General features: G+C 40.8%; 1 protein-coding gene across 3 annotated transcripts in view; it reads right to left on the bottom strand.

Moving 5' to 3' along the window:
- The window catches only part of GRHL2 (grainyhead like transcription factor 2), a 150,909-nt gene that overhangs the window by 47,738 nt on the left and 76,755 nt on the right, over window positions 1–26,416 (bottom strand). For all 3 annotated transcript variants that reach the window (XM_021688703.2, XM_021688704.2, XM_021688705.2), the window contains exon 8: window positions 11,884–11,978. In XM_021688703.2, the coding sequence (XP_021544378.1) occupies window positions 11,884–11,978 (95 nt within the window). The remainder of the gene's footprint in view (window positions 1–11,883; window positions 11,979–26,416) is intronic.

Below are 26,416 nucleotides of genomic sequence, written 5' to 3'. Positions count from 1 at the left end.
TCCTCAAGGGTAAGGAGGGACATAACAGTTTTTGCTATTGTGGAATGTATATCATTTGATACTAAACAGACAATCCCAGACTATACATGCTATAAGACTTGATGAAAAGTTGAGAAATCAGAAAGTCAGCCAGGGAAGATCTGATGTAGAAGTCTTGAGCTAGAAGAGAGATGGATGCTGACTCTGAAAAGAGTGAAGAGACCAGCCTAATGGGAGAGGAGGGTTTGTGTGGAGGAGGTTAAGAAGGAGCCTGAAGGAAGGGGGTTGGTGAAGGAAGAGGCCAACCAAGATGTTTATGTCATTGTGATCAAGTAATGAGGTCAAGTGTGTATTATCGGGGCCGGGACAGATGGAACTCTGGCCATAGTATCCAACATCTAAGATACAAAGAGGACAAGGAAAGTGACGCTGAGCAAAGGCCACCAGGTTAAGAAGTAAGGAGGATCTGCACCCCTCTGAGAGGCCAGACTGATGGAGAGAAAGGCAGGAAGCTAAATTGCTGGGGGAGACAGGACTTGGAGATGGAGAGAAGGCATCTCAGCTGGGAAGTCTGATGGAGGAAGGAGGCATGAACAGGAACACGGGTAGCAGATGGCAGGGCCAAACACAGGTGTTCTTCCAAGATGGAGGAGGTGTTCACACAATAAGAGAGGATGAATATAAGAGGCAGCAGAAAGGTGGAGTGTCGAACTTGAAAAGCCTTGGAAGCAAGGATTAAATAGGACCAACTCAAAAGTGAAGTTCTGTAAGAAAAAAGACAGAGCTTTCTCTGAAACTGGAAGCCAAATGAGAGGAAAGCACAGCAAATAAACAAACAAACGAACAAACTCAGAATTATGTAGCTGGTACAGATCCCAGCAGTGTGGCCTTGGACTAATTATTTGACCTTTCTGAGGCTCATGGCTTCATTTCTAAATAGGTACAACAATCCCTACCTTGGTAGTGTGACACTTTAAAATGAGATGATGTTTTAAACTGTAAAGTGCTCTGAAAATCTAAGGGAGTTCATCCTCATCACATGGTGTCCATCTTCAGATAACTGGTCTCCCAACTGCTCCTACTCTCTGACTGTGGGCCCTTCCTCACCCCCAGGGCACAGCCACAAAGCCCCACCCACTTTGCCTCCCCAACTGCTCCTGCAAGGCTGCTTCTTTGTGGCTCACCAGTTCCCCAGTTCAAGCCCCCATTCCCCTCTGGATTCTCTCTCAGGGCACTTTGTGGTACTATCACCAAATGATTCAAAGGCAGGTTAAGTTATGATTCACATTAATTTGAGCAAAAAGACTTTAATTGCAGTGAATTGATTTGAAACAGAAAATCGATCTCTGTACACTTTTGGAGGGTTGGAGTCACAGGCTTTGATGGGGAGAGGGCAAGAGAGAAATCTCTCCGACAGAACCTTTATTGCTCTTCAGATTGCAGGATTCCGCCATTCAGCTCCGTCACCTGAACACAGCTTGGGAAATAGCACCTCAGGATAAGGAAGAATTCGAACCTTGCATAACAGGGGGTTGGACTATTTCATAAATAATGAGTTCCTGGTCAGAGGAAGAATGTAAGCATAGGCTGAAAGATTCACTCACTCAACTTGCTGATCATTTGCTGCTTTTTTGATCCTTTTCGGTTCATGTTTAACACTTAAAACTTGTAGTGAGTTTGTAATACTATCGCACAAAATTCAAAAGGCACAAAAGAGTTAAACTGTAAAAGCACCCCCCTACCCTGCATAGCTCCCCAAACAACTCAACAATTTCTTGAGGATCCTTCACAGTTTCTTGTGTATCCTTCTAGAAATATGCTATGCAATACATATTATTCTTTTTCATACAAATGGTACCACAGTAAACATACAGTTCTGCATCTTGCTTTACTAAATATATTTGGAAGATAGCTCTTTTCTTTTTTAAAGAGCCATGAAATATGGAATAATGATTTCTTTAACATTGGGTTGTTTCCAGTCTTTTCATCTTATAATGGCACAATGCATGTCTTTCAACATGGATTTTGTACATATGTACACACATAAATTATTGGCAGTATATGGGCCATGTCATTGACTTTTTAGTATAACTTTTGTTCCTCACTATTTTGCTGAAATTGCTTGCTTCAAGGCCAGCCTTCTCTACAGCAAATTTATTAAGGAGGGGTTCTTGAATTTAGTATCCAAGAGGTCTTAAAATATGGATTGTAGGGCCCTATCACCAGAGTTTCCAATTCAGTAAGTCTGAGGTGAAGGATCCAAGTATTTGCATTTCTAATTCCTTCCCCAGATGAGCTGGATGACGCATGTGGAGGACCATGTTTGAGAAACCACTGCCTACAGCACTGACTTCATTGGCCAGTTCTTCCTTCTCTCTCCACCTCCCCACCTCTTCTTTCTTCTGTACTCGTCCTACTGACCACCCCTTCCTTGTCTGGTCCCTCTTTCAACATCCCTAAATGGGGTGAGTCTAAAGTCCCATCCTTAACCCTTTCTTGCCCATGGCCCAATTGTCTCCATGGCAACCTCCTCCTTTCTCATAACTTCTATTCTCCTCTCTTTACAAACAACTCTGAACTTCTCTCCTAAGCTCCACAATTTCCTGCTCTTCTTGTGCTTCCCACTCTGCATCTTCGAGCATCCTGTTCTACCACCTGGCATGCTCTTCTTTCCAACTTCCACATGCTTAAATTACAACTGACCCTTAAGACATAGTTCATAAGCCAAATTCTCCCCCACATCTTCCCTGATCTCACAGAAAGGAGATCTCTAAGTGCTGGAATATTTAGAAGTGAAGTATAAGCGTGTGTGTCCGTGTATGTGTGTGTAAGAGAGAGAAAAGATAAAGGAAATCTGGCAAAATATTAACAATGAATCAGTTTTGGTGAAGGGTATGTGGCATCAATTGTATTATTTTTTCAACTTTTCATTTGTAATTTTTTAAGTAAAAGTTGGGGACATTTTTAAATAAAAAACAGAGTTCTCTCCCTTTCCAGAACTTTCCTGGCACTTTACCTCTATTTTCATTAGAGTCTTTGTCACTCTTCTCCTCATATTACATTATTAACAGCTACGTCTTACTTCTCAACCTGGCCAAAATGTTCTCTGAGAGCAGACACTCTGCCTGGCTTATGTGTGTCCATGAACGTCCACTGCCTGGACCAGCACATGATATGCAGCAGGCAAGCTGCTTCGAAGGAGTGACTGCCCTTTGTCAGAAATAATGTAGAATATATTACTGCTAGATCCTTCCCATACAAAAAGGCAGTGTTGAAAGAGCACATGTTTTAGATAGTCCAAGGTGGGAGTTCCACCTCTGCTGTGCTCTAGCTGTGCAACTTTACTTAAGCTAGCTAACCTCTCTGGGCTTCAAATTCTTCATTATTTAAATGAAAAATGATATCCACTTAAAATATGAATATTGCATAATGTATATAAAGCAGTGGGCAGAATGCCTAGTATATAGTAATCACTGAACAAATATTAACTGTGGTGCATGTGGGTGTGTGCACACACCCATATGCACGCACACATCAGCCTATGATATCCAAATCTGTAACTTAATTCTCTGAGCACATACAACAGTTCACGCATGGAAGTTACAGAGCCCTAAACAGAGTTCAGTCCAGAAACCATGGATACACCACACCCTAACCAAAGATCAGGCCGTCGATATCTTCAGTGAGATGCCTTCCACTGATTATTCCTTCTATATAGGAATTAAGTCTAGCTTTAAGGTTTTCTTGCCATCCATTACCTTATAAAACTGGAACAAAGGCATGGCTTTGTTTAAGTTCAATACCAAAGACTCCAGCAAATGTTTACCTTTCCCTTCTAAAACTTCCTTCACCCACACCACGCCCCAGCAAACACATAAAAATGCCATTTGCCCTGCTTCACAGTGTGTATCTTGACCTTTCAAGACCCCTCCCAGGAGCCTCCACCAAACCTTGTTTTACTTTTAAGACCATGAAAGATGCCTTATAATATTCTCTAATCTTCCATTAGATGACTTGTTTAAAATTGGGTCCTACTTAGACAAAAAATTGGGATGTAACTTTTTCTTAATCAGTACTATCTATCAACCTGATTTCATCCTAGACTGTTTTATAAGCAGAAAGAGAGCTCCCAGACTGCTGGCAGGGGGCTGGGGACATGAACTAGGTCATGAACCCACAGGACATCAGGAGTATGGTCTTCTTTGGCCACTCCTTTGGTTTCTTTTTTCATCCTGAAAATCAATATTTACATATCTTGTCTTCTCTCTTGGTGTCCAGCACTGGAATTTGGCAGAAAGAGAACACAGTCCATTTAGAAACATCCCCCTGGAAAGCAAGATTTCTCAAGACTATCAAGACTGTAATTTTCTAAGTGCTGTGAGGTGGCCCAATAAAAACTGATTAAATATTTTACACCAAATAGAATTATTGGAAGGGAAAGAGAAGGAAGGAGGGAGAGATACAATAAAATTGGAACCATTTAGTGGATCTACCATGATCTGGTGAATTTCAAGCCAGTCTTTCAATAAGCATAACCTTATTTTCCACAAAAAAGAAACTGAATACTATGCAATGTACATGATGGTTAGAACACTTATATTTTCTCCAACTTACTACTTTTACATAGGCTGTGATCAAAGCACTGGTGTTTCTACCAGCCTGTCTTTTAAGCCACTAAAATTGAGATGATGAGGACAGAATGGCTGTCTTCCCCACCCATTAGCAGCTGATGGAGCAAAGAGCTAGGCTTCACCTGCTGACCACTAGACTAGCACTAGACTAGTTGTGATCACTAGCTAGTGCTAGTGTTAGTGCTTTTCATTTGACGGCATGGGAAGGGAAAGGGCTGACCCATCCAGAGAGAAAAGGAAGAACCCTGGACTTCATATGGACAGAGTAAAGTCACCCTACATGACAGCTCTATTTATGTCTCACAACATGAAAGAATTTGTGACTCAGGCCACACCAAATGTCCTTAAGTCCAGGGCAGCTGCAGGGCCATGCTGGGACATTAAAGGAACTTCATTTTCTTAAGGATGGATTTACAAATACAGGAGGTAACTTTTTACTCCGAACCTCCACTTTGATTTTCTGGCTCAACCAGCTGACTCATCTCACAGCACATCCGTATTTCCATTGCTCAGACTGGGTCTCAGTTCTCATATGATATCCCCTTGGGATCAGAGCAAAATCAGACACAAAGGCAATAAATAAAAGGCACAAATATTAAGGGAAATAGGGCCCAGAAAGAAATATCAACATGCATCCCCTCACCTTGAATTTCTCACAATTTCAAAAATCACGGGAAATCTCTTTCGTAAATCCAGTTCATTTAAGGCATCCAAAGGGACCCAAAGTTAGAGGGATCTATCTCTAAAATGAGTATTGCTTATGTGTAAATATTTGCTTCAAATTTATAGATTGGGAAACGTGGACTTTCATTTACTGGATTTCTCACATTGCAGACATAAAGCTAACAGCCAATGTGTGCCTTCTGCAACCCTCATTTTCTCTAATAATAACCATCATGCTTGCTTGGAATTTTTTTATGTTGTGCTTCCTGCCCGGTATTGTAAAAAAGGGAAAAGAACAGTCTTCATGGTTCATAACAGTGTAATAACACATAAAAGAAGAAAAAGTGTAAAAGAAAAGTGTACAAAAATAATGTAAATGAGTATGAAAATGAAATTCAGGATACCAGAGAAAGGAGCTAGAGAAGTGAGGAACATGGAGTACAAATGTGTCCCACTATGGTGAAGAAGTTACATTACAAAGCATGCACTGATCTTTAATTAATACAGAGTGAGGTAATAATTATGCAAATGAGATCACTAATGTTAGGCTAACACACACACGCACACCCAGTTGAACTGTCCTCACGCCCATATTCATTCTAATCAATAATATGTATGATATCAATAGATAATATACACCAGGGCAACCAAAGCCAAGGACAGGGTGAGACCTGTGTGCTAGAAGTACTGGACCAGTGAGACCATTTTCATTGGTGGTCAGGAAAGAGAGGAGACAGAGGGTGGAAAAAGCAGGGTAGCTCGATTGAACCGCTTTGCTCAAGGAGATGGAGCTCATCATTTGTTTTCTTTTTTTCTGGACCTGTACTCCATAAACTTCTTTGAGAAGGAAAATCATTGTGTGCTTTGGTCTAAAAAAAAAATAAATTAAAAAAATGCAGATTTCTCTCTCTTGGGATGATTAAGAGCATGGACTCTGGACTCTGAAGGACATACATTTAAAAAGTCCACCTTGTCCACTTGCCTAATCTTGCAATGCTTGCTATGTAGAAAGTCGGGTATTTAGTGGAATCAGAACCTGAGATACACAGGAAAATGATCCCTGACATCTCATAGCCTCTCTGCTCCCCACCCCATCCTGACCAGGTCTCAACCCTGCCCCCCACCCAATCTCAGCACAAAACTTTGTTAACAGGGATAAAAACATATGCCTTATCTGTGTCCTTGACCCTTTCTAAAATTGCAACAACTTCTGGTCTAAGAGTTCCTCCCTGAACCCCCAAATGCAGGAGGAAGAACATTCACTGCTGATATGGCAGAGCAGAAGGCTGGACTAACCAATCACCCGAAGCCCTTCCTGCAATTCAGCACAGAGAGGGGAAGGAGGCATGGGGTAGGCATCACTCTGGAGGGTAATCACTGCTTCTGCAAACAGGTGACAGGCAGCAAAGAGGAACCCAGGAGAGACAGAATTTCATGTTATTGAATTATTATAGATTCTTTTAAAAATCAGAGATAGGAGATAGGGTAATAGTGGGTGTATGTGACTGCTTGATTATTTAGTGGTGCTGGTAGTGAGGGAGGAGGAACATTTTTACTGGATTAAGATCATTCCAAAGGCTTGGATTCAGAGGGATTAAAAAACGGCTTCATGGGAAGAAGCTTCCTTCATCTAAGTTTATAAACCATAAGAAGAATGAAGATAGAAATGGGGGTAAAGGGGGAATTGCTACAGTGTTCCGGTGGAAAGACACAAAAAGGAAACTTGTTCTTCAAAGAACTAAGTAGCATCTTAATGCTCAAGTAATTGTCTGTGGTCACATGAGAGAGGCCTTTGTAGCACATCGAGTTGGTTTAATCTTGAAATCACAGTGAAAAAGAGAAAACAGCACTGGACAAAAATAAGGGGCTGGTTTCAAGAATCTCTTTAGAAATCTGGGAGAAAGGGGAGTCTGTCATTAGGGTTTGCGGCACTCCTGCTCTGGGGGTCATGTCATCGCCTGGAGAAGGGCAGTATTCCATGCAAGGCATCTGAGCTCACCACTCTTCAATAATTCAATAGGGTCTTGCATGGGAATTCCTCATCTTGGGGATTAGTGAGCAACAAATCTACTTTGTAGATACCAATGTTTGGCTAAGGGAAAAAAGAAAAATGGAAATGACCTTGTAAACGGGAGTCAGGTGAAAGAATGTAGCACTGTGATCTTCCCATTAGAATCACATGGATTGGACCTTAATCCTCTGTCAACCCTCCCCCGCCCCACCCCTTCCTGCCATCTTCCCGCTGAGGAAACTGAAGCTCAGGAGGGGAAAGTCACAAAGCCAGCTCTTCCAGGGCCACGACTGGTCCCCAACTGTCTGAACTCCATTTCAGGGCTGTTTCTTCTATACCACCCTATGATCCCCCATCCATTTCCAATTTGTGATTGTGTGGACACTGAGACCCTCAGACACCCAGATATCGCCTGAGTCGTTCCCGGGGATGCAGGGATATCAGTTAATGTTACATGAGCTTGCAAACTGCACAGACCCTGAGGGGAAAAGAATGTCCTGTTGAAGACTATCTCTGCTGCTTGGGTCACTGCACAGAGGGACACTGTGGCACAACCAGCAAAACCGGTTCTGGGTAGAACGCTGATCCTTATGCCAGAACCATGTTGTAATTGAGGCTGAGAATCTGGAGTTAATCCCCAGACCTCATTTTAACTAACAGTTTTAACACCTTCCCTAGCCCAACTTTTTCCTATAGATAAAAATTTTTTTTTAAATATTTTTATTTATTTATTTGAGAGAGAGCGACAGAGATAGCGAGAGAGAGTATAAGCAGGGAGGAGAGGGAGAAGCAGGCTCCCCACTGAGCAGGGAGCCTGATGCGGGACTCGATTCTAGGACCCTGGGATCATGACCTGAGCTGAAGGCAGACGCTTAACCGACTGAGCCACCCAGGCGCCCTCCTATATTAAACAATTAGAGTTTCACAACCTTTCCTTTCTTCTATTCATGCTAAAGGAGAGCTAGAAATAAAATGTAAGGTGGCAACAAAAGAAAGAAGTAGGAACCATGCTCTAGAAAAAGCCATAAATATCATCAGGTCTTATAATTATACATATATGGTAAGACTACCAAATACCAGACTGTTTTTTTTTTAACAAATGTCCCAAAACTTAAATCTCCAAATAAAAGCTACCCTTTAACATAGCTACCACAGGAAAACATATGGTTTTCTCAAATGATGCTGCTGTGACTCAAAGTATATTTCTAGTATTTCTTCTGACCTTGTTGTCTTTAAAGCTGGTCTTGTGCAAGAGAAATCTCATTTTTAACCATGGAGTGATGTTATCCAACTTGTTGATATGTATTTATATTTGTACCCAAGTGATTTCTGATGTTTTTCTTTAAACATCTTCAAAGGTCAAGATTTACCACCATCGTGGGCATTTGAAAGGCCACAGCAACTCTCTCGAACAGTGCCAACACAAGTCGACCTCTGGCCTGCTGCCAAGGGCCTGGCCCAAGGAACCAGGGAATGCTGGAGGCGCTCCTGGCCCACTCCTCTCTGACATACTGTGTCAACCTCCATTGGGTCACTACTTTCCCCAACTCTGACAACCAGTGAAGATGTAAACTGCATATTCAGTTGTTTGGGGGGTGTGGTTGAGGCATAAAAACTCAGATGTCCTTGAGGACCAAGTAAGGAAATTTCCAGAATGGAAAAGACTAGAAAAAGTATTAAAAAGAACAGCCACTACCTCACAAGAGCCACTCATGGCCGGGCAAACACTTGGGCTCATGGGTGCCAGAATCTTTCATTATCTAAAAGAATCTGGAAGCCTAGATTTAAAAAACCATAATCTCCTGATTATTAAATATGAGCTAAAAATTTTTAAATTGAAATATAAACAAAAATGCATGATACACACACACACACACATATATGTAAACATTCTTTGGGCCACACAAAAGCTGTAGGTCATAACTTTGTGTCCTCTGGCCATGTAAACCAAAATAACATGTGACACTGAATGGAGCCCCAGCCTGGAAGCCCACAGAAGATTTCTCTGTGGATGTTACAAATAGGAACTTGAAGGCAAGTACAACAGCTCCTGAGAAGTCCACGTTATGAAAATCACAACTCTTCTGTGAGAAGGACTTTTACTTCTTGCTTTGTTGAAACTATTTCCTCAACAAACACACAACTTTGTTTTTTGCAATCTGCTTATTTTAAAAACAATATTTTATGTTATTTTTTAAAGATTTATTAACTTATTTTGAGAGAGAGAGAGTACGTGCGTGCGAGCGAGCGGGGGAGGGTCAGATGGAAAGAATCTCAGACTCCCCACCAAGCAGGGCTCAATCTCACAACCCTGAGATCACAACCTGAGCTGAAATCAAGAGTCAGACGCTTAACCAACTGAGCCACCCAGGCACCCCTAAAATCAATATTTTAAAGAAATACCTTAGGGTCTACAGGTTGAACAAAAAAATATTCTTGCCTCCTTAATGAAGTGAATTTAACTTGCATGGTTTTTCTTTTTAAAAAAATCCTTCCAGTAGTTTGAGGGAAATTATTATTTTTTTTATTGCTTATTGATTAAGCCAGACTGCATACAACTGCAACAACCAAGTAACAGTCACTAAAAATATATACTAAACAAACAAATTTTGCCCCAATAGGCAATATAAAGTATTCTCCACTGCCATTTGTCAAAGTCTATGTGGGCTTAAACCTGTCAGAACACAAGGGCACAACCGCACATACTGAAAGAAGAAAAGTGAGCTCCTACCTATGGGAAATGAGCGCTATCGTCTGAACTGGGCTAAAAGAAAGGTCAATTCAACCCCACTGTGACTACCTTGCTGGTTCACCACAGAGCCTCCATCATTTAAGCTGTCCCTTCTGGTTAGGCAATTTCTTTATAAGGCCTCCACTGACACATTCACTCCCTAGCACTCATTGTCACAGACTGCCTGATGATGAAAACTGGAGATATGACGGCAGCTCACATTTATAGCTCGCTTTACAGTGACAAGGCACTTTCGATGGTAGGATCCCACCGTCTTCCTGAGCCCTGTGCTCGCCATGTGGTGGGCCTGCCTCTCACCCCTCACACTCCTGGAGGGTTACTGGATCCCCTGTCCTCTCTCCCTGAGCACCACATCTTCAGCCATCATAACCCCAGCACCACTCATGGTGCCCCAGAGACAACTGGAAGTGTTGAGTTTGTTATGTGGGAGGGAACTGAAGCCCAGGGAGGTCAGATGGCTCACTAAGGACTCCAACCCCCGCCCCATGGTGCCATTGCAGAGGCGGCCTTTCATTATCTACCCCAGTCATCTGGTCTCTGAAAGAGTGGGGCATGAGGAGAGATCACAAGGTTTGCACGAGGAGCTATAGATGGAGGCGGAGTGGATCGCAGAGACAAACTTCTCCTACAGGTCTGTGTAGGACCTGACCTCCCACCCACTGCAAGGCCTACTTCCTTCCTTTGGATGCACTGAGCCACTGGAACATGCTCCAGGCTGTTCTGGCACTCTGTTGCTGCTTACCCATTTGGGTCACCTTTCTTGGGCCTAAAGCCAATTTCACTTACATTGTTTCATACCTGAGTGAAACGAGACACTGAGCAATTCTTCTTCTTCCATAACTCACGCCCACAAACTCCCATCCAGTTTCCTTTCTCACCCAGCCTTCCCCCTGCTCACAGACAATGAAGCATTGAAGGGAACTGTTTACATTGACCTTTTCATTAGTTTGAAGACAGAGTCTTCTAACACCCTCCTAAATGGTACATAACTGAGACAGAAAATAAGCTTAGGTTTCATCTGGAAACTTTTTTCAGTGAAAAATAAAGATCAAAGGTCAGAAGCTAAAGAACACAGAAAAGTGAGCATAAGCAGAAAGTCTGTAGTTTTCATAAAATCAAAGAGACTCATGTCTGGAAAGCAAATCGAAGTATCAGCAAGTCTTACTTTTTTTACCCAAAGTATTGTAGTGGTGGACGTCTATCTTCAGGGCACAACTAGCCAGAGATTTTACCACTGCCCTTTCTAACCAGAGAAAAATTGGAAAAGCTAAAGCAGTCAGCATGAAAGACTTGGCTCAAGGTCATGGTGGTGGCTATACTGCAGGGAGTGAAGGGCAGAGACCTGCACTTCTGTACCTCTCCCTCAACCAGGGTATGCCTGGAGGGACTCATGTGGCCAGAGGCCTGCCCAGTCACTTACCTATGGGGCTTTAGCTCTGAACACTTTTCTGCCTCTGTAGAAGGCAGCAGTCAGGGCTGTTTGGGGGAACCTGCAGTGTAGGTAAAAAAGGTTCTCTGTCCCAGCCTTGCCAGCCCCACATGCTAAAATGAAGCATGGGGAGCTGGAGGATTTGGGAGGGACACGTAGCTTGGCCTGTCCTGCAGGAGGCCACAGCGAAACACGCACACTCCCTTTTCTCCTTTACCCACCGAAGGGCAATTTAACTGCACATAACTGAATGCACGTAACTTCTAGAGAAAGATAACAGGTTCAGTTCCTTTTTTTCTGGCTGGAGTTAACAGGTCTTCCCCTACTTACAGAGGCTTTTGTGAAAGAATCATCTGCAGAGAATGGTGGCATTATTCAAAAGGCATGAGGAATGAATCAATACTATTTTTCCACTCACCTTCGCCTCTTCGTTCACGTCCCAGGTGAAGGAAACAGCATTATATGCAATCTCCTCGATGTTGCCAATCGTATTAAAGCTCTCCTTGTAATCAGCTGTAACATTAAAAAAGAAAAAGGTTTTAAGAAAGTAAGGGTTACTTGGTGACATGTACTGAACTGTCATTTTTCAATGGGGAGAGTTTAAACTTTGCCTACTCTTCCAGCTGACTGTCAGCAACAGTTAAGGATTTGTGCTTACTGATACTCTTTCACTAATATTTACTCTATAAGAATGTTCCTCTATTAGAAAAGTAAATCTAGGTGAAGCAATGTTCCTAAGAGATTTGTCTACTGGTTTCATTTTTTTTACGAGGTTTATAAAGTTATTAATTTTTTCCCCTCCTGAATCCTTTGCCACCTACCCACTCCCTCACCTACTCACTTTCCCGTGGCTTAATTTTGCTGGAAGTGCCAGAGTATTCCACAGGGATTGTTCTGTAGAACAGATATCAGCCAGACAGCGTCAGCAGGACTTCAGGGAAGAAATTCCAGGAGAGTGCAGGCAAACCTTTTTTACTTCTTTTTGGATTTAGGCACAGAGAGTGGAGTTCATCATACTCAGCTCACTATCACCACTTGTCCATTCAAGGCCCTCACTTATTTCATTGTTTATGTAATATTTATGTATTCATTTGTATCCCTACTATCCTCTACCACAAACACAACAGCTATCCCTGTGTTTGCTATATATTCTTAGGAAATAAGTTGGGTTGATTTGCCTGTGTGCATAGCTTTTATTTTCAGAAACTGTGTTGTGCAATGGCTAGAATGAGCAGATTTAGCAATTATTTGGGATATACTTACCCTGAAAAAGTACCTGTTATTTGTCAGTAATTCAAATTGAATTGGGCACCCTATATTTTATCTGGCAACCCTATCTATGAACCTCCTCAGATCTAATCACATTGCAGGTTGCATGCTTATTTCTAACATCAGCTGCAAAGAATTCCGTGGTAACCATCGGCCACTATTTACTTATGCCCTCTCTCCAGATACAGACCCTTCGGTGGTCTCCAGCTTTCTGGTACACAGACTACGTTGCCTTACTTATTACGGTCTCCACTGTCACTGCCTTACCTGGCATTAAGGTCTGGACATGATATTCCTAGTTTTAATCCTCACCTCTGGCCCCACAATGGGGGCCAGAGGAAGATTCAATGCTAATGATACTTGGAGGTCTTTTTGTTTATAAAATCTTTCTGAATATTTTTCTTACTGAGCTAGGACAGGAGTAGGTATTATGCCCGACTTCCAGGATGTATAAAGTGGTCGTTGTCTACAAAATCTGACATAGTTCTGGCCAAATGGTCATTTCCTGTGTCCTTCTAAGCTGCTGTGTCACCCCTGGGCTGGCAGCTTCTTTGAGGCTTAAACAAGCTATGTTAATGCTGGGCCATTCTGAAGTCTGCTTTCCTGAAGTTCACAGATCTCATCATTTTTATCCATTTCCTCCTCATTTATTATAAAATCTAGGTTCATGGGATCCTTTATCAAGATTTTAACTACTTTCTTTTAGTAAGACAACTCATTGTGTTTGTATGAATTACGTTGAGAGAAGCAGCACTCCTATCTGCTTTTTCTATCCATGATATAAATAATAAAACAAAGTCCATAATATTAACAGATCCATATTAACCCATAATAAAATAAAGTCAGTTTGATTTGGTTTTCTCAAATCTGGATTGATGGCTAATCCCAGAAAAACCCACTTAATGTGCTCTCCAGAATGGCCCTCCAGACCCATTCTCTAGAATGAGTTGTGCCAATAGAGACTTCCATCAGAATTCTATTTCCCCTTTTTCTCACCAAATTTCTACCTTTTTTTTTTTGCCAATCCAAAGGATACAAAGTGGTATCCTATTGATGTAATATTCGCATTTCTTCTTTCACTTGTGAGTTCAAGCATCTTTTCACATCCAGGATACCTAACCCAGTGTCTGTTTATATAAACTGCCTGTTCATGGCCTCTGTCCACATTTCTATTGGTTACCCCAGGGAAACTTTAGAGCAAAATTATGTATCTTTACATTTTAAATAAAGCATACATACTATATTACAAAAGCCTGTGTGTTCACCATAGACAATCTACTCATCCACAAACAACCACTAAAAACACTTACATGCATAGACTTCATGTCTTTCCTACCTCAGTCTCTATCTCCCTTTCTCCAAAATATGTAAATATTTTTACACAATACTGGAACAATTATTTTTAATTTGCTTTTTTTCCCCCTTAATACTCCTTCAGCATCTTTCCAAGTCAATAAGTAAACTTGTGGAAAATACTTATAGTTGCCAAATACGATGATATTGAATTTTAAAAAGTGCCATAACTTTATTTTGCTCTTGTTGGTCACTTAAATGATGTCCAATACTTTACTACCTTAAACAGTACTTCATTTAATTATCTTTATGGCTAAATATTCACACATACTTCATTATTTCATTAAGATATACTCTCAGAAGTGAAATTAATAGGTCAAAGGCAAATGTATTTTTAAGGCTTTTAATTCATTTTGTCAAATTGCTCCTGGAAAGGTTGAAACAATACATAGTCACAATAACAGTGTATGAGTTCCTGTTTCCCCAAACGGTTTCTTTCCAAAATGATATGCAACACGTGGTACCTCATTATTTTAATTTGCAATTCCCTAATTGCAAAAGAGGTAGAACAGGCTTTCCTTTACTGTCTGGCTCTTTGTGTTTTTTATATTCTTTCTCTTCGTTTTTAAAATTTATTCATTTATCACAACAGCTTCTTGTTCTATCCTTTGCTCATTTTTCTCTTAGGGTATTCAAATTTTCTTATTGAGTTTAAAGTAAATATCTAAAGCTAAGAGATAAAAAAGAAAGCAAAGGAAAATAATTTCACACCCTAGAAATTTAGAATAAGGCTTTCTGGCTTTATTTAGGATGATTTAAATGCAAACCTGTGATTTCAGCAGGCCAGCCAATCTCTTAAAATTCTGAAGTGAGAAGTAGACTGTGGAATTTAAAGGAAGTGAGTTCCCTAATTCTTCATACCTATTTGTTTTAAAAGATAGTCTTGGAATTTTGTTTGAAGTTTTTAATAAGCATTTTAACAGCTTTTTAGTAAGTTTTTAATAAGCAATTGTTAAACAGCTTTAGGTCAATTGTAAATTTAAAAAACAAGTGTCATATTTAGAAATAAAGACAAACCAAAGCGGTTTGGTCAAACACTTTAACCAAGGATTTTAAAAACAAATGCATTGCAAACACAAATACAAATACAATGCTTTCTGGGTCCCCTCATCTGGCACAGGGCCTCTGTCAGTTTCTACCATATTCACTTCATCAGCAAATGTATTGAACAAATAGGTACTGTGTGTCTGCTATGTGCCAGGCAGTGTCCTCACACTGGGGAAAGAGCAGGAAACAAGACTAGGTTCCTGATCATGTGGCTTTTATAGTCCAGTAGGAGAAAATAAATAAGTAGACAAATAAATAACACAATTAAGTTTAATAGCTTTTTTATGCCAATAACAAAAAAACAAAAAGATTGGCAAGGCTACTTTTTACTAGATGGTTAGATTACCTTGTTTATTTCCTTTATACCATGTGCCAATATTTTATTTATTTGTTTACTTATTTATCACCAGCATTTCCCATTAGCTATTTGCTCTTTTTTTTAAAGATTTTATTGATTTATTTGACAGAGAGAGAGACAGCGAGAGAGGGAACACAAGCAGGGGGAGTGGGAGAGGGAGAAGCAGGGAGCCCAACGTGGGGCTGGATCCCAAGACCCTGGGATCTCCACCTGAGCTGAAGGCAGACGCTTAACGACTGAGCCATCCAGGTGCCCACGCCTTTTTCCTTAGCCTTATGCAATACAAGAAATGTCCGTTCATCTTTAGTCTCTAAGCTATTCCTATAGGTGGTAAATAGCTCTGCTATTATTTATAACTATGAAAGTTTTCTAAGACTAAACAGCTTATGCACCCTGATGTTGTTTTGTCCACATGCTTTTTGTCCAATGAATAATATGCTAATAGATATATCTCCCATTTCTAAAAACTGTGTTAATGTTTGCTTAAAGGCTTATGACTCATGGGATAGAAACAGAAGCTCAGCAGTCTGGTGTTAAGCCTTCCTTAACTTATTTCCTCAAGAAAGTTTTTCAAACCCAAATTTTGTTAATGTGGATAGCTGCTCAACTAGTAAAAGGAACTGTGATGAGCTGGTGTAATAAGCTTTGTTTCCTAGGGCTGCCATAACAAACTACGACAAACTTGGTAGTTTAAAACAAGGGAAATTTATTCTCTCACAGTTCTGGAGGCCAGACATTCCAAATCAAGGCGTTGGCAGAGCTGGTTCCTTCTGGAGGTTCTGCAGGTTGATAGGCTCCATGCCTCCCTCCTAGCTTCTGGTGGTTGCTGGCAATTCTTAGTGTCCCTTGACCTATAGACCCATCCCTCTTTTCTCTGCCTCTGTCTTCACATGGTCTTCTCTTCTGTGTCTCTGTGTCTGTTCCCCTCTTCTCTTCTCTTCTAAGGATTTGTCATTGGATTTAGGGTTCACCCAAATCCAGGATGATTTCATCTTGCGAACCTATCTGTAAAAACCTTTTTCCCAAATAAGGTCCTATTTGTAGGTTCTGGGAATTAGGACATGGACAGATCATTTTTGAAGGTCACCATTCAACCTCCTGAACCTGGGATCCCCTTCTATGACTACAAGTCAGGTGATTTGAGTGTATGGCTTTATTCTTGCACAAGAGCCATCACAGCTGAAAAGTAATCACCCCATTCAAAAAAAATCATAAAGCACTTAATTATGAACATATTACATTTTGAATGGACTTTTTCTCCCCTAAAAGATGACAAGGCAACATAAAAACTACATGTTTTGTACCCTGGTTTGTAAATATCTGTAGAATACTAACATCTACTTAGTGAGAATGAGGATAAAAATAGGAAAATGGCTTAGATGTTTCCAAAAACCAGCATGATATGATGGAACAAAATTATAATTGGCTGAAACAGGTTTCTAAAAAAATGTATGCCAATTTAATCTGAGTTTTAAAGGTAGTTCTTATTTATCTTAATAATTCATACACAAGGGGCGCCTGGGTGGCTCAGTCGTTAAGCGTCTGCCTTCGGCTCAGGTCATGATCCCAGGATCCTGGGATCGAGCCCCGCATGGGGCTCCCTGCTCAGCGGGGAGCCTGCTTCTCCCTCTCCCTCTGCCCCTGCTTGTGTTCCCTCTCTCGCTGTGTTTCTCTCTGTGTCAAATAAATAAATAAAATCTTTAAAAAAAAAATTAAAAAAAAAAATTCATACACAAAAGAACAACCCTAAAGTATACAACTAACTTGAAGCATCCAAAAGAATGAAACCATGAAAGAAGAAATGGGAGTCTATCTAATGAAATAAGAACGAAGTTTATTTCATTGTTAATGTCATATGGCTGGTGACAATCAAACTTTTCAGGGTCCTCTCTAAGGGTATGTGTGTCCTTGGAATGTCAGAGTGAAGTGTATGGGAATGCAAAGCTGTATACATTCTCTAAGGCCTGTTAGGACACTCCCCCCCCGCAAAATGTACAGTATTTCTGGATTCCCAAAGCTTATAGGCTTGTATGGATGTTCTATAACAGTGCTTCTTAAATGCTGGGGTGCATCAGAAATCACCTGGAGGGCTTTGGTAAAATGTAGATGTCTGGGCCCACTCCCAGAGATTATGACTCAGTAGGTCTGGGATGTGGCAAAGAATGTGCCATTCTAACAAGCTCCTAGATAGGACTGATGTTGCTGGCCTGGGGTCTACATTTTGGGTAGCACTGTTCTGTCCTCTGGGTGCACCTCATTCGGTCCACATACAATCTTAGAGAAAGTGACATCTGTCATTGAGGTCCTCTATCAATTATCGATGAAATCCGTGTGACAGATTGTTCTTTCTCCTCAAAGATTTCCCCTCAGTGGACAATAACCACACATATAGGAGAATCAGGTAGTTACCTACATGGTGAGCCCTGAGTACCACCTGCTCCAAGATGTCTGCTTGTTCTCATGCCTGGAATCCCATCCTGAAACATCCATTCCTTTGGGTAAGGATATTGTCATCTCCTGACATTAAAATGCAAATGCTCTTGGGATAATAATAAGTGTCACAAACCAAGAGCTTACTGAGTGCCAAGCCTGTGCCAAGTCTTTTACCAACATTACCTCATCTCTGTGAGGTAGGTGTTAGCATCCTCATCCTACAGGGAAGTTAAGTGTCTTGTAGAAAATCACATGGCTGGTAACTGGCCAACCTGTGATTTGAATCTAGGTCTGTCTGATGCTAAAGGTCATACTATTAATCACTGCCTATATTTATCTTGCAAATTAAATAATAAATTGTCACCAGATAAGAATACCTTGTAGAGAAAAATCACAGCACATCCTGCATGGCAACTAGCTGGGACAGAAGCACTTGGGGAAGTTCCATGAGGCAGAGACTGCACATTTGGGGACCATTCCTTGACAAAGCAGGGCAGGGTTGGGTGCTGCAGTGGAAAGGAAGCAAAGAAAGCAGCTCCATATCCTGAAGGCACCATGAAGATTGAAAGAAAAGTTCAGAAGTTAGCCCTTCTGAGAAAACAAGAGGTTTGAGGAAGAAAGATGACAAACGACAGTGTCTCAGTGAAGGGCCGCTGAGCATGGGTGAATGAGCAATGCTTTTCACATATGTTTCTGGCAAGTTATGTTCAGCAGAGGAATTAAGGGATTCAATCCTATTTTAATTGTTATGGAAAGCATGATGGTGAATCCTTTTGCTGTCTTATTCTTTTATTTTTTGTATATAATCAGTGGTCTGTTAATAGGTTTTTAGACTCAGACTTTTGTAGGTTGAGTCTTCTTCAAACTGTGTGTGTGTGATTCTGGAATGCCGTCAAAGGAACTCTTAATTCCTTCACCTTAATTAAGCTTCACGTGCTTGGTAAATTATAACTATCCCTTTTAATTATTTTTTGTATATATTGTTGGAGATTAAAAAGAATGGTATAATTAATATAAAAACTGTTGCTCTTCCGAAAGGTATGGATTCTGTCTGGACTAGTGAAATAATGAGCCTGGAATGCTGAAAATGGCTCAGGGCACGATTACCAATTCAGTGAGCTACACCGCAGCCTAAGAAGATGTTGTTTTGTTTTGTTTTGTTTTTAAAAAGCCAAAGATTTGAGTAGTTTATATTTGGGGTTGGGACATACAGGGGGTCAATCTATATGGCGGTGCCCAAAGCATACGAAGAAAGGACGGTGGGGGTAGAGACACACCAACCAGAATTTAATTTCTGTCCTCCTCTCAATAAGCCCTGTGACCTTGAATGAGTTACAGAAGCTCTCTGAACCTGCTATTTCCTCATCTACAAAAGAGAGACAGTATATGGAGCCCCTGGGTGGTGCAGTCGGTTAAGCGTCTGACTCTTGGTTTCAGCTTGGGTCCTTGGTTTCAGCTTGGTCTGTGATCTTGGGGTCATGGGATAGAGCCCCGCTTCAGGCTCCAAGTTTAACGAGGAGTCTGCTGGGGTTTCTCTCTCCCTTTTCTTCCACCCCTCCCCATGCTCGCACTCTCTCACTAAAATAAATAAATCTTTTAAAAAAAAGAAGAAGAAGAAGAGAGAGAGAGACAATATCTAAGAACAAACCCGCTAATCCTTTAGTGGGTGAGGGGAACAACACTGGTCCCTACTCTCCCATTCCACCTGTCCTCAAACATCTGCTTCCCTCTGTCTGCAAAGACCAAATAGAACCAGCTCAAATTCAGGAAACGCTCGAGGGTCATTCTAGAAGTATTCGCTCTGACTTAAAATAGGCAGAATAAATAAACCCTAGTCCAAGTAGGTTTTGAGATTTGTTTTGTTTTTTGAAATCAAAGAAGCAGCTTCTTAAAGCCTGGATGACTCATAAGAACTCTAATGAGTCCATTATATTCTTTATCATGCTTTTCCCTAGTCAGAGGTAAGCTGGGTTTCCTTAAGTGTGTTGACACTTGAGCTGATTTTTAGAGGCTCTAAATGTATTTCCATCATTTGGTCCTGGCTCCTGAGCAAATAATAGGATCAGCCACCAGTTTTTGAGAGTCAAGTGTGTGCTAAATAGGCATACTTCACAAACATCACCTCACACAATTCTGATCAGTAGCTTTTTACGTTATCCTTACTCTGTAGCATAGAAAACAGGCTAACATGTTAAGCACCTCCCCTCCCTGATAATCACTTAGTTTTTCAGCGGCCAAGCCAGGATTGGAACCCAAGAAGTTCTGTCTACATACAAGCAGAGCCCTTTGATTTCTGTGACATACTACCTTTCAAATGAGCACCTTTCCACACATAATCTAGAACAATAATGGCTGAAATTATGAAAACATCATTTGTGACTCATAGAATGTGACCAGTATCAAGTGACTTTGATATTAAAATAAATTAAAATATATTCCTGTTTACTTTTCATGGTTGATTATATTACCTTCACAGACATCATTTAAGAAGGAATCTTTCTTGGAATTCTCCTTTTGAGCAAAACCTAATACTTTATTTGTTTGATTCACCCTTCTGCTTCTAGCAAAGAAATTTATAAACCAATGTTCTAGCTTTCAGTTGTAGTGACAATAAACTTACAGTAAGGAAAGCATTTTACCTGTAGCCTATTACTGTGTTCCATCTATGCTAGCATTTTTTATTCTGATTCCTTTTTTTACAAATGCTGGTCTTGATCCGTAAACTTGATTTCAAATTGAGAATAAGTCAGATCCTATGTGTAGACACACAAACATATATGCTTATATAGGACCTATATATGCACTATGGCTTCTGGCTCCAAATTTAAATAAGCTTGGATGGGCTTAAAATTAAGCTCTTCTCATTAGTCTATGTTATTCAGTGAGATTTAACTTCAGTCTATTTTTAACTCAAACTATCTTGTCTCTTGAAAAATAGTGCCTAGTACTTTCTGACAGTTTGCTGAATGAATGAAGGCATGGATAAGTGCTTTGGTAAATCATTTATTCTTGTATACTGCATGAACTACTCAAGTTTAATTTTGGTTGTTCATTCTTCATCTTCTTACTTGATATACGGACAAGAAGTTATAGGCACACAGGATTACAAGTTACTGCCCACAGTGGCCAATCCACCATAATCATCTCAGACCTACAAATGGGTCTCCCTCCCTCCAGGACAACAGTCCCCAATATTTTCCCAGCCCAGATGATATCTCCAGACATTGTAACTTCCCAGTTAAACCAACTCTGACTTATAAAAGAGAACTGAACTCATTCTCAGATGATGGTACTTTATCATTAGTAAGAAACTTGAGAATTGCCATTCTATTGGCAGATACTCTATACTTCTATTGGAAGATATTCCAGTCTCTCTCAAAGACCCATTCTAGTGCCTAGCAGCCTTCAATGTTAGAAAGAAGTTTCAAATACATACAATTGTACTTTTGAGTTGCGGACTGAAGAAATTCAAATAAAAGAAATGACTTTTTGGCAACTGGTGGTACAGAACACAGACAACATTACAAGAACTGTAAATCCTCACATTATCTTCCGCTAAATCTGAACCACAAACCCAATCCCTCCAGCTGCTCAAGTTCCACTAAGATTAACCTCCATTTAAAAAAAATTTTAATTCCAGTGTAGTTAACATACAGTGTTTTATTACTTTCATGTGTACAATATAGTGATTGAACAATTCCATATATTACTCAGTGCTCACCAGGATAAGTATACTCTTAATCCCCTTCACCTATTTCACCCATCCCCTCACCCACCTCCCTTCTGGAAAGCATCTGTTCATTATAGCTAAGAGTCTGTTTTTTGGTTTCTCACATTTTTTCTCCATTTGTTTTGTTTCTTAAATTCCACATATGAGTGAAATCATATAGTATTTGTCTTTCTCTGACTGACTTATTTTTGCTTAACATTACTCTCTCTAGATCCATCCAATGTTGCTGCAAATGGGAAGATTTCATTCTTATTTATGGCTAAATAATATTCATATATATATATATATACACACACATATATATACACACACACACATATATATATAACACACATACATATACATACACCACATCTTTATCCATTCATCTATCAGTAGACACTTGGGCTGCTTCCATAATTCGGTTGTTGCAAATAATGCTGCAATAAAGACAGGGGTGCATATGTCCTTCTGAATTAGTGCTCTTGTATTCTTTGGGTAAATACCCACTAGTGCGATTACTGGATCATACAGTAAGTCTATTCTTAACTTTCTGAGGAACCTGCATACTGTTTTCCACAGCAGCTACACCAGTTTGCATTCTCTCCAGTAGTGCACAAGAGTTCCTTTTTCTCCACATCCTTGCCACACTTACTGTTTCTTGTAGATTAACCTCCCTTTTCAACCTCCCCGACTGACCCTGGCTGCCCAGTCACACACACTAAACTGGTTACCAGACATAGGAAGGTGAGTCTGTTATGTGTGTGATGGGTGCAGGGTCGGGGGGACCGCATGAGCTATTCTAGTTCATTACATGAATGATTTCTGCATTAACTGCTACTTGAATTACTCATGCTGCTATTCCTGTTTCCTTATTTTCCACCAGTTATTGGAGGATTTAGATATCATTTTGAAATTGAAATTCCAATTCTCTTAAATATATTTCTTCAAGATGAATTTGCCCTTCGAAGGAGGGAAGCTGTTGCTTCTGTTACTGTTTTCCGTTGTAATGTGGACCACAGCATCCGGGGATTACAGTCAGGGTTCAACAGGATCAGAAGCCACCTAAGCAAAGCTGCGTAACTGCTCTGAGCTGGTTTCCCTATCTGCAAAATGGAGAGCATATGAGCACCTGCGTCACAGGATCAGTGAACAATGACGAGACCCCTCATTTCTTTAGCGCCCCCTCATTTCAGTACTTGCCTTTTCAAGAGCATGAAAACTAGTGGCAGCTCCAGATTCCTGGAGCCTGTTCAAAGACTTTCCTTCAGATTAGCTTCACCTTATTTTGGTTTCTCCAACCTCAAAGAGCTTAATTTAATTTTGGAAAAACTCTCTCTTGGCAAGTTTTTGGTTGTGTAAACAAAGAAGGAAAACTTTACATTTGCCCAATTTCACACTTGGGGGTATTGCAAAGACGTAAATTTGTTTATGTTGAAGTGTGCAGCAAGAGAGAGGCTTCTAGTAAATGCTAACAGAAGGCTGACAACACCAGCTCTGTAGTTTTGTTTGGTATATAGATGAGCCTCATGAAACTATCAGAGTGTATCTCCAGCTATTTTGTCTTGTAATTTTTAAGCCAATCAAATAATGCTAAAAACACGAGACTATCAGGTTACTTGCAGTCTCATTAAAAGCATCTCTGAAGAAAATAATTAGGCCCCAAACGAAAGACATGAAATCAAATCAAAGCACAGATTACATGTTTGACAAGAAAGCATGGTCTTCCATAGCTAAAGATACAGAAAAGGTCCCACCAAGTAAGGGAAAGACAGTAGAGTGTCCAGTAAATGGGGGGGGGGAGTAAAACAGGAAATAAAGCATTTTACAGTATTAAGTAGAGGGTCTACTAAGATTCTCAGAGGGGTCTCTAAGCATCCATTCCATGCCTTAATCCTTTCTGTAACATTTCTTCTGGTTAACTACTCAGGGCTTTAAAATTGTCAGCAGTAAGGAAATCATTTGCAGGGAAAGGTTTAGTAAACAGCAATGTCTTGGAACCAGGTAAACACACTTCCTAGAAGCAGTGAAGAAAAATGATTAAGGGCCACCACATTCCTTATAATTTTTAATTTCCAAATCTAGCTACTTTTTTTTTTTTAAGTTTGCTTTGAAACAATTTCCTATTTGTTTGCTTCCAGGAAACAGTAATAATTTCTAGTTAAGTTAAAAATGGGACATTTTTCCCCGGCTTTATTAGTGTATGTATTCTGTTTTTATGTTAGCAATTAGTCTTAGTTATTAAACTAGTTTCATCAAAATGGCTGTAGTGTAATAAATATTTAAAATCTAAGAAATTAAGGTACCAAATGCACAGTTAGCCTCCTGACATCAGAAAAAATACTACCAAAAATTATTCTTTCAGCATGGAAGAGGAGAAAGTGCAAGCCCAGCCTGATTTCTCCAGTAACGAGACCTGTGCCTGCTTATCATAACTGTTATTACTTACACACAAAACATACACGGCATTTGTTCATTGACTGGTGGACACTGTTGAGAATCTAAGCTATGTCAGGCTCTGTACCAGGTGCTGGGGGTATATACAAAGGTTAAAAAAATTCTCTCTCCACTCAAGAAGTTCAGCACCTAGTGGGATGGACAGAATGTACACTGATGAACCAAGTGAAACATAGTGAAATGCTATTGACTAGATACAAACCAAAACCCATAGTGGAAGCAGCTGACTCTGCCTGAAAGATGAAGAAGATCCCATCCAAGTGGGGACAGAGAAACCAGGTCTTAAGGGGTAAAATGTCTGCCAGGTCAAGGAGAGAGGGAGGGACATTCTAGGCAAGGAGAGCCATAGAAAGGAACAAAGAAGAGGTTGCAAGTAACTAGGAAAACGAGTGAGGGGCAAAAAAGGACCTGTAGACTTGGCATTAAGAAACTTTAATAAGGGACGCCTGGGTGGCTCAGTCAGTTAAGCGTCTGCCTGGGGCTCAGGTCATGGTCCCATGTCAGGCTCCTTGCTCAGCAGGGAGCCTGCTTCTCCCTCTGCCTGCCGCTCCCCCTGCTTGGGCTCTCTCTCTCAAATAAATAAATAAAATCATTTAAAAAATTTTTAAATAAAAGACAGGCTGTACTGGATGGAGAGACATTAGGAGTACAGGATGTGGGCTAGTGGATACCTTTTTTAAGAAACGTAGAGTGGAAGGAAAGAGGAAGACCCAGCTAATAATTTAAAAGGGAGTCTCCAAGAATCAGGGCCTGGACATGGGCAGTTTGTGAACTCTGGCTCTGTTCTGGACCCTTTGCTGGTGGGAAGGTGAGGGGTACCCCTGGGTCACACTAAGCACACATGCGGAGCAGGAAGTGCTTCTCCCCAGAGCTGTTTTTCCCAACAGAATGAGCTTCTAGGACTCATACTGAAACATACAATGCAATAAATGAAAACCCACAGTGGCTCAGTGGTTATTGAAAATCAGTATGTTCTGTCTGAACTAAGAATAAACTTTGAAGTTTTTTATAATGCATTTTTAAGCATTTTATAATGTTTTAAAACATATAACCTTAATTAGCCTCCTACACTTTTATCACATAAATGTTTTTCTAACGAAAGTTGAAGATGAAAGGAATTTTCAGTCACTGTGGCTACGGCACTTCGCTCAAAGCAGAAGGTGCCCCACATGTGTCTAGAGCGGAGGAGAGGAGGACCCCTGTTGGGTAGTGCTGGTCCACCCACACCTCCTCCCTCCTGTGGAGGAAGCAGGGCTCAAGGCCGCCCTTCCAGCTCAGCTCTGACTCATGGCCCTGACTGCAGCAGCCCTGTGATTTCATTCTTAACGTTAGGGGCTCTCGAGAGGTTTTGTTTTGTTTTTTAAGATTTTTATTTATTTATTTGATAGGGAGAGAAGGAACACAAGCAGGGGGAGTGGGAGAGGGAGAAGCAGGCTCCCCACTGAGCAGGGAGCCCCATGCGGGGCTTGATCCCAGGACCCTGGGATCATGACCTGAGCCGAAGGCAGACGCTAAACGACTGAGCCACCCAGGCGCCCCTCAAGAGGTTTTGTTTTATTCTGAGTCAAATTTACTTTTCATATCTATTCAGAAGTGTGAAAATCATCCAGGATCAAAATTCGAAATTCCACTTAATTGCGTTATCTTTAAAGGAAGGAAGACCCACATCTTCCTGACTGCAGGGAGAGAGCAGGTTCGTTTGACTCTGCAGTAGAGCCTTCCACGGAACAAAACTAAAGGGCAGGTGGGACAGCCTAGTCAAGAGAAAGGCAAGCTGTAGGGCACTCTTGTCTCCTAGGCCTCGACCGTGCGCAGATGACCTGGCTACGTGACTCACCCGACCCTCAGAGAGGCAGCAGCTGTCTCCCACCCACCACCCAAATCTTCACCCTCCCACATTTCTGCACAGCGCTGGGTGGCCCAGCCCAGGGTTGGTGATAAAACCTGCAAGAAAGCACCCTTGTAGGGCACATCTGAAGCCAGCCTCCTCTAGAAAACTCAAAGAGAGGGGAAAAAATAAATCATGTTACTTAATTTTAATCACAATTCCTATCTGAAAGTGGAATATGATTCCAGACTGAAGAGAGCTCCCAGGCCTGGACTTCACAGCAAAATTCCGTGCTGGAGAGTCTTCTGAAAGGTCTTGAGAACTAAACTTCAAGAAATGTTTCCATTTCGTTGGAACTAAAGTTTTCAAGAAAAGCTTTACCTTAACATAAAACTGGTATTTAAAAATTGGCTCTAAAGAAAGAGATTTGCATGAGGGCACAGATGAAAATCCGATAATCACATGCTAATAATCAAAGATGAACTATAATTGCCTGC

Source organism: Neomonachus schauinslandi, chromosome 4 (genome assembly GCF_002201575.2).
Source record: "Neomonachus schauinslandi chromosome 4, ASM220157v2, whole genome shotgun sequence".
In the NCBI taxonomy this organism is placed as follows: Eukaryota; Metazoa; Chordata; class Mammalia; order Carnivora; family Phocidae; genus Neomonachus; species Neomonachus schauinslandi.
This window is presented reverse-complemented; position numbering and strand designations above follow the sequence as displayed.